The sequence below is a fragment of the Anas platyrhynchos genome, chromosome 23, assembly GCF_047663525.1.
Source record: "Anas platyrhynchos isolate ZD024472 breed Pekin duck chromosome 23, IASCAAS_PekinDuck_T2T, whole genome shotgun sequence".
Lineage (NCBI taxonomy): Eukaryota > Metazoa > Chordata > Aves > Anseriformes > Anatidae > Anas > Anas platyrhynchos.
In genome coordinates this window covers 274,256-280,255 of record NC_092609.1, presented here as the reverse complement: position 1 = coordinate 280,255, position 6,000 = coordinate 274,256, and the positions used below count along the sequence as shown (strand labels likewise).

The 6,000-nt window shown below is 60.5% G+C and overlaps 1 protein-coding gene across 10 annotated transcripts in view; it reads right to left on the bottom strand.

Moving 5' to 3' along the window:
• Nucleotides 1-205: 205 nt before the first annotated feature.
• ANK1 (ankyrin 1) overlaps nucleotides 206-6,000 on the bottom strand; it is a 68,902-nt gene continuing 63,107 nt past the window's right edge. For 8 of the 10 annotated variants that reach the window (XM_027443542.3, XM_027443539.3, XM_027443535.3 and 5 more), the window contains 4 exons: nucleotides 4,647-4,730; nucleotides 4,197-4,364; nucleotides 3,782-3,904; nucleotides 206-2,494 (listed from right to left, as the gene is read on the bottom strand). In XM_027443542.3, the coding sequence (XP_027299343.1) occupies nucleotides 3,806-3,904; nucleotides 4,197-4,364; nucleotides 4,647-4,730 (351 nt within the window). In that variant the 3' untranslated portion in view covers nucleotides 206-2,494; nucleotides 3,782-3,805. Of the gene's footprint in view, nucleotides 2,495-3,781; nucleotides 3,905-4,196; nucleotides 4,365-4,646; nucleotides 4,731-4,905; nucleotides 5,925-6,000 lie in introns of those variants that run through there. The other 2 variants (XM_027443546.3, XM_027443538.3) reach the window with 2 other exon arrangements.

Sequence of the window (6,000 nt, the reverse complement as noted above, 5' to 3'; positions counted from 1 at the left end):
GGCCGGGGGCCGGGGGGGAGTCAAGGGCGTTTGTGCACCCGTCAGACTCCCCCAGGAAGGGCGGTGCACAAACAGCTGCGAGCCCCCCCGAGTGCCACCTGCCCCCCCGGCGATGGGGTATGAGCGGAGAGAGGAACCCCCCCAGCCACAGGTCCCGTAGCCTCCATCTTCCCCTCACCCTTGGAAAAGCAGAGATGAGACGTGGTCTGTGTTAGTTTCTTTATTAATTCATAGTCTGATAGCTGGTGTACAGGGAAATGATCTATACATCAAGGGCTAAGACAGGGAGATCCAAAAGGCTTGTTTCCATAACAATTAAAAAAAGGAAATAAAAGTAATTTTTAAAACTTCTAAAAAGCTTCTAGTGTGCAGACTGCAGCATTCTCTAGGCTCAATGTCGGGTGCAGCCTCCCTCTACCAGCCCTACGAGCAATCCGAGCGCAAAGCAATGTCACTGCAGGTGCCGGGCAGGGTTGCAGCACAGCACATTCCCTAAGGCGTATACGAGGCCAAAGCACAGGACCCAACACAACTCTACGGTGATGCTACGGAGTCAGCTGTCGCAGTGGGTCTAGGTAGGTTATTGTACACAGCAAGGGTGATGCATGGGGGATCTGCCTACATGGCTCAACTTTGGGGTGGGGTGGGGAAGGGGTTGTTCTGCTCTCCGGGGCTAAGCTGGGCCATTTGCTTTGCTGCAGCCAGGCTTCTTAACCAGACTGCAGAGGAGCCGGGGCTTTCCTGGCAGATGCACACCCGCTGCAAGACAGTAGCCCTGCGAGACAGGCGGCCCCTGCCAGGGCCACCATTGCATGGCCTGAAGCTGGAGCTGGGCTTGTTCTGCACGTGGCTACAGAGAGCAACCTCAGGCCCTGCAAAACAGGCCCCCAGCCAGCTCCATAGGAAGAGCAGGGGCGTCTCCACACCACTGTGCTACAAAGGCCAGACCCACACATTGATTAGGTAAAGGACAGAACTGGGGACATGGGACCTACTGCCACTGTCTGCATCTTGTCCTCCAAGGGCCAAGTTTTGTAGCAGATTCAACCTCCTGCACCTCTCTGCATTGCCTGGGCAGCCCTGCCTGTCACTGCTCCCCTGCCAGAGCAGCTGGCCCGGGTGTTGCCCTGACTCCCAGCATGGCTGCTCAGCCTGGGCTGCTGCAGCAGGGCCTTTTGCCTGGCCAAAGTGCAGCCACCCAGGGGAGCAGCCCCCCGCATTTCTGGGGTTGGTCCTGGGAGGGTCAGCATCCATGGGGTTAAGGGTCTGTGCTCATTTGTGCCCTCGCAGGGAGGCCAGGGGACCCTGCAAAGCCCTTGCGCAGGATGCGCAGTGCAGGCTTCTGACTCCTGCCAGTTCCTGGCTCATCTCCTGAGCAGATATTGTGCTGAGTAGAGCTAGGCACAACCCTGTGTGTGGCACAAGCATCCCCTGCTCTGTCTCACTACTCCTCTTCCCTGGGCCCCAAGCACCTCAGTGCAGGCTACCAGCTTCACCCCAGCTGAAGCCAGCACAAACTGGGGCTTGCACCATGGACCAGCCCAGGGGACTGTCCCCATGGGCCCCTATCTTCAGGCCAGGAAGGGTCCAGGCTCAGGCAGAGGGGCACAGGGCAGGGGCAGTCCGCTGCCCTTTTACTCCTGTAGCCTCCCAGCTCTGTTCACCAGAGCTGCTCACATACTCCAAAGGCTTTGCCCGTCCTGCAGCCTGAAGAGGTATTTGGGAGCGGAGCTTTTAGTGCTTTGTACATACTGCTAGAGTGTCCCTAGGGGTTTGCATAGTATTTATTGGTTCATATACACAAGGCTGATTGCTGTACAGTTTACACTTTCAACACAAGCAACGAGCCCAGAGCCCTGCCCTGGTGGGAGACGCTGCACGTGCTGGGGAGAGGAAGGGCAGCCCTGCGCCAGCCCCTCTGCCCAGGGCAGCCGCCTCCCTGCAGCCCCCCTCTCCCACACCTTTCCAACTGCTGCCCTCCCCATGCCCCAGCACTCACTGAGAGGGATGAGAAGTGAGTCCAGCAGAGGCAGCACGGGTGACGAGGGTCAAGCCCCTCTCCTTCCGCGGTGAGCAGCCATGCTGCTCCAGCCTCCCTCCTGCAGCTGGAGCACAGGCGTGGGGATGCACTGACACACACGGACGTGTGAGGGTGGGTTCTCCTTCCCTCTTGCGTGCTGCCAGTCCAGCTCTCGCCTCCCAGAGGAGCTGAGAGGATATCCCTCGTGCGTGCTGCTGTCTTTGGGCTCCTGCTGGCAGTGGGGCAGGGACGGGGGCCCCTCCGTCTGTTGTAAGTACTGTAGCTCATGCGTCTTGCAGTCAGTCAGTCATGCGAGTAGGACGGTAAGTATGTCTCGTACAGAAATCATGCCATTAGCCTATAGAAACATGTACAGCCAGCCCTGCTCCCCTCCACTCTGTTTTCCTCTCTTCTCTTCTCAGGTTGGTGTCAGAACATGTGTGGAGTTCAGTGGTTTGGCGTTGAGGTGAGATCCTGGAGAGATACAGAGAGAGACAGAAGTGGGCTTCCCAGGCATTTGTGGTGGCACAGCCAAGAGAAAGGGAGGGAACAGCTGGATATGTGGCAGTCCCAGCCCATTCTGTGCCCTGCACTTGTCCTACATGCACCCATTATGCCCAGTCACCACAAGATAAATTTTGTGGGGGGTGCCAGAGAGACAGCAACAGAGTGCTCTCTCTGGAACAGATGGCAGAGATGGTGTTGATGTTGCTGTCCCAGCTGCAAAAAGCAGTGACAAGGAGGAGCTGAGCTGCACAAAAGGCACTGTGGCACTGGGAAGGAGCTGGGAGGGCTGCTGTAGGGTGTGAGGTAGACATATCCCTTTGGAGGCCAGTCCTCAGCCCCCAGCCTCACCAATGGTGAATGACTGCACTGTGCTCTCACAGCAGCAGGGAAGATCCCCCAGGTTCCTAACATGGTCCCTGAGCTGTTTTTGCATGCTGTGGAAAACAGCAGGAGCTAAGGAGCACCACCACAGAGAGAGGTAGACCCAGGGACTGTCTGAGGAGAGGGGCAGGCAATAGGCGTGGGGACACAGTCTGCATGAACACACGTCTACAAGCACAAGTGTTTTGGCTGTCACGCACCACAGACAACCCACTAGCACAGTAAAGGGATTAGAGGGAGAGAGAAAAGACATACACAGTCACACACAGCGAGGCTGGAGGACGCCTGCCCCTGTCAGGCAGTCTCCTCCCTGGCGCAGGCAGGGACTGGCAGCTGGGGAGCCTGCATGCAGTGCCTGCCCCCAAGCGCTGCGCTGCCAGCCCAGCAGCGGGAGTGCAGAGCGCAACAACGCAGCCAGGTCCCAGTGCGCTGTGCCAAGCTCCTGCCTTGAGCCTGCTTGTCCCACCTAATGGGCGGCTCAGGGCGCAGGGAATGCACAGGAGCGGGGACGATCCAGTGCTCGTGCTGGGGATCAACAGAATAAATGTCCTGTGACAAAAGCAGGTCCCCTGCCCTCAGCCCCTACAAGCACTGTGTTCCTGCACTCCAACTGCACCGCATTCCTGCTGCTCTTATACGCAGCAGCAGCAGCATCCTGCTACAGACTGCAGCCCCTTTCCTGGCCCCCGGCAGAACCTGTGTGGGGTAGCACAGCCCTGATTGCCCCCATCTCTTCGCTGCAGCCCCTCTCTGCCGGCCGAGAGCTGGGCACAGCCCTGCCGCACGCCCCCAGCAGGGTGCGTGTGACCCGCAGCTCAGCGCAGGCAGCAGCACGGGGAGCTGGCACGGAAGGAAGAACAAAGGTTGAGTTACCTCAAAAGAGGCCATTTGAGGGGGTCACTGCTTTCCCCTTTTCAGGCTGGCTCGTTTCACTATCTGAGCCCCCATCCTGCCCCCGGAGACCTCCAGTTTCGGGACACGCGCTTGTACCTCCTCCTGAGGGAGCCGCAGGGACAGGAAGCGGGACATCACCCAGGTGAACAGACAGACACACAGAAAAGGACAGGAGAGGGAAAGGCAGAGTCAGTTGGCAGAAGACACCAAGCAAGAAGACTCGTGCAGAGGGCAAGAGCCGCCCCCAGCTGCCATAGAAGGGAAACAGGAGAGGAAAGCAGGAAAGCAGAAGAAAGGACAGAGGGTGGTAGAACCCCAGAGCCCGCAAGTGCTGCGGAGGCAGTGCTGGCCCCAAGCAGGGCACCTGCAAGGCAGGTTACAAGCCACACCGTACCTTGGCCCCTAGACCATCCCGGTGCAGGATGGAGTACTTCATGAAGTGATCGGCCTCGGCCTCTAGGTCTTGGGGCTCCTGCAGGGAGCCCTCCACAATCAGCTCCTCATGCTCCTGCCTGTCATCCGTGTCACTGGGGCCCAGCTGACGCACCACCTTCCGAATGATCTGCAGAGAGGCACGCAACCGAGCGTCACAGCCAGCCCCAAGGTACCAGCCCACGCAGGGCAGACCCAGCTGGCCCTCAGGCACCATGCCCCCCTCCTCGCCCAGTCTGGCCCTGAGCCCCACGTGGCAGACACCCCCTGTCCCCTGACTGTGACCACGGAGGGCAGAATGCAGGCACCCTGCACAGCCCTGGGCTCCAGAGAGGAGCGGGACAGCCTGGAGAGGGGAGAGCAGGAAGGCTGCGGCACGCACCCTGCACACACCCTGCCTCTGGTCACTCACCTTCTTGGTGACGATATTGCCTTGTTCGTCTGTGAACTGCTCCTCTGTGACCTGCTCCCCAGGGAGGTGAAGAACTTCGTTGCCCTGCAGGAACAGGAGGAACAGTACAGTGTTTCAGGGGGTGAGAGGGGCCCCTCTGCAAGCAACACAGCTCATCTTACGCACACCCCACAGCCTCTGGCTCCTGCACTGCCCCAGCCCCTTCTCTGCTCTCCTCTGCACTGCCCCGGCACTGCTCTTTCAGCTCCCTGCCCGTTACCTTCACAAGGACACGTCGGCGGACGACCCTGGTGGAGAGAGTTTCCTCGTCATCCACCAGCCCCTGGCTCTCCCCGAGCTCCTTGTCCAGCTCACGGTGGGCGTGTTTGAGCAGGAAGCGGACAGAGCCCCTGACGATGTGCATGACATTCTGGCAGCTGACCAGGAAGAAGGCCAGCAGCACCACGACAATCAGCAGCTGGGCCAGGAAGCCCCACATTCTGCTCACGCAGGGCTGCGCGTGTGCCCCACAGGTCCCGAACCTGCCGCTCAGACTCCGGCCATGCTGCCCGGCTGGGACGGGCAAAGCCCCCTGTGCAGGAGCTGCCCGCGGGTCTGCAGCGTGCCCCGGCTCGGTGGGAGGGCTGCTGTAACCCTAGCTGCTGCAGATCAGCTGGCTGGGGCGGGAGAAGGCAGCAGGCAGGTGGGGTGTCCTTTGCGCTCACAGTTTCTGTCAAAGTCATGGGGCTGGGGCTGCAACAGCACCACCCGTCCCCAGCCAGGCAGTGACAGGCACAGCCCTGTCCCCCGGCCCCGGCAGCCTGCCCGCACTCTGCCAACAACCTGTCTTGCTGGCTGCAGCCCCAGGGCAGCGGGCAATCCTCTGCCACGGGACAAACGAAGCTCCAGGTGGGAGCCAGGGGTCGGGGCTGCCGCTGAAGCTGCACATGGCACCGCAGAGCTGTGCAGCTGCCGTGCTGCAGCTGCCCCCAAGAGCAGCCACAGTGCCGGGACAGCTCTGCCTGCCCTCCCCCTGTACCTGCCAGCTCCACACGGCTGCGGCAGGGTGCCCACCACCCTTCCTGGCCCCCACACCAGCTCTATTTCTGGCCTCAGCAGGCTGTCAGGGCCAGCAGCCAGGGCAGATACTCAATAAGGAAGCAAGCAGGGAGTCTGCCTGGTTTATAAATGGAGAGCAAGAGCTCACATATCGGGTGCAAAGCAGGCTATTCTGGGCCACCAGAGGGCTGAGAGGCCCCCCCAGGGGCCAGTGCAATGGTTCTGCTGGGACACTGTCCCTGCAAGCAGCCGGTCAGCCCGGCTGACCTGGTGGCAGGCGAGGGGCTGCCCATGGCGCCTGCCCCTGCTGTCGCTC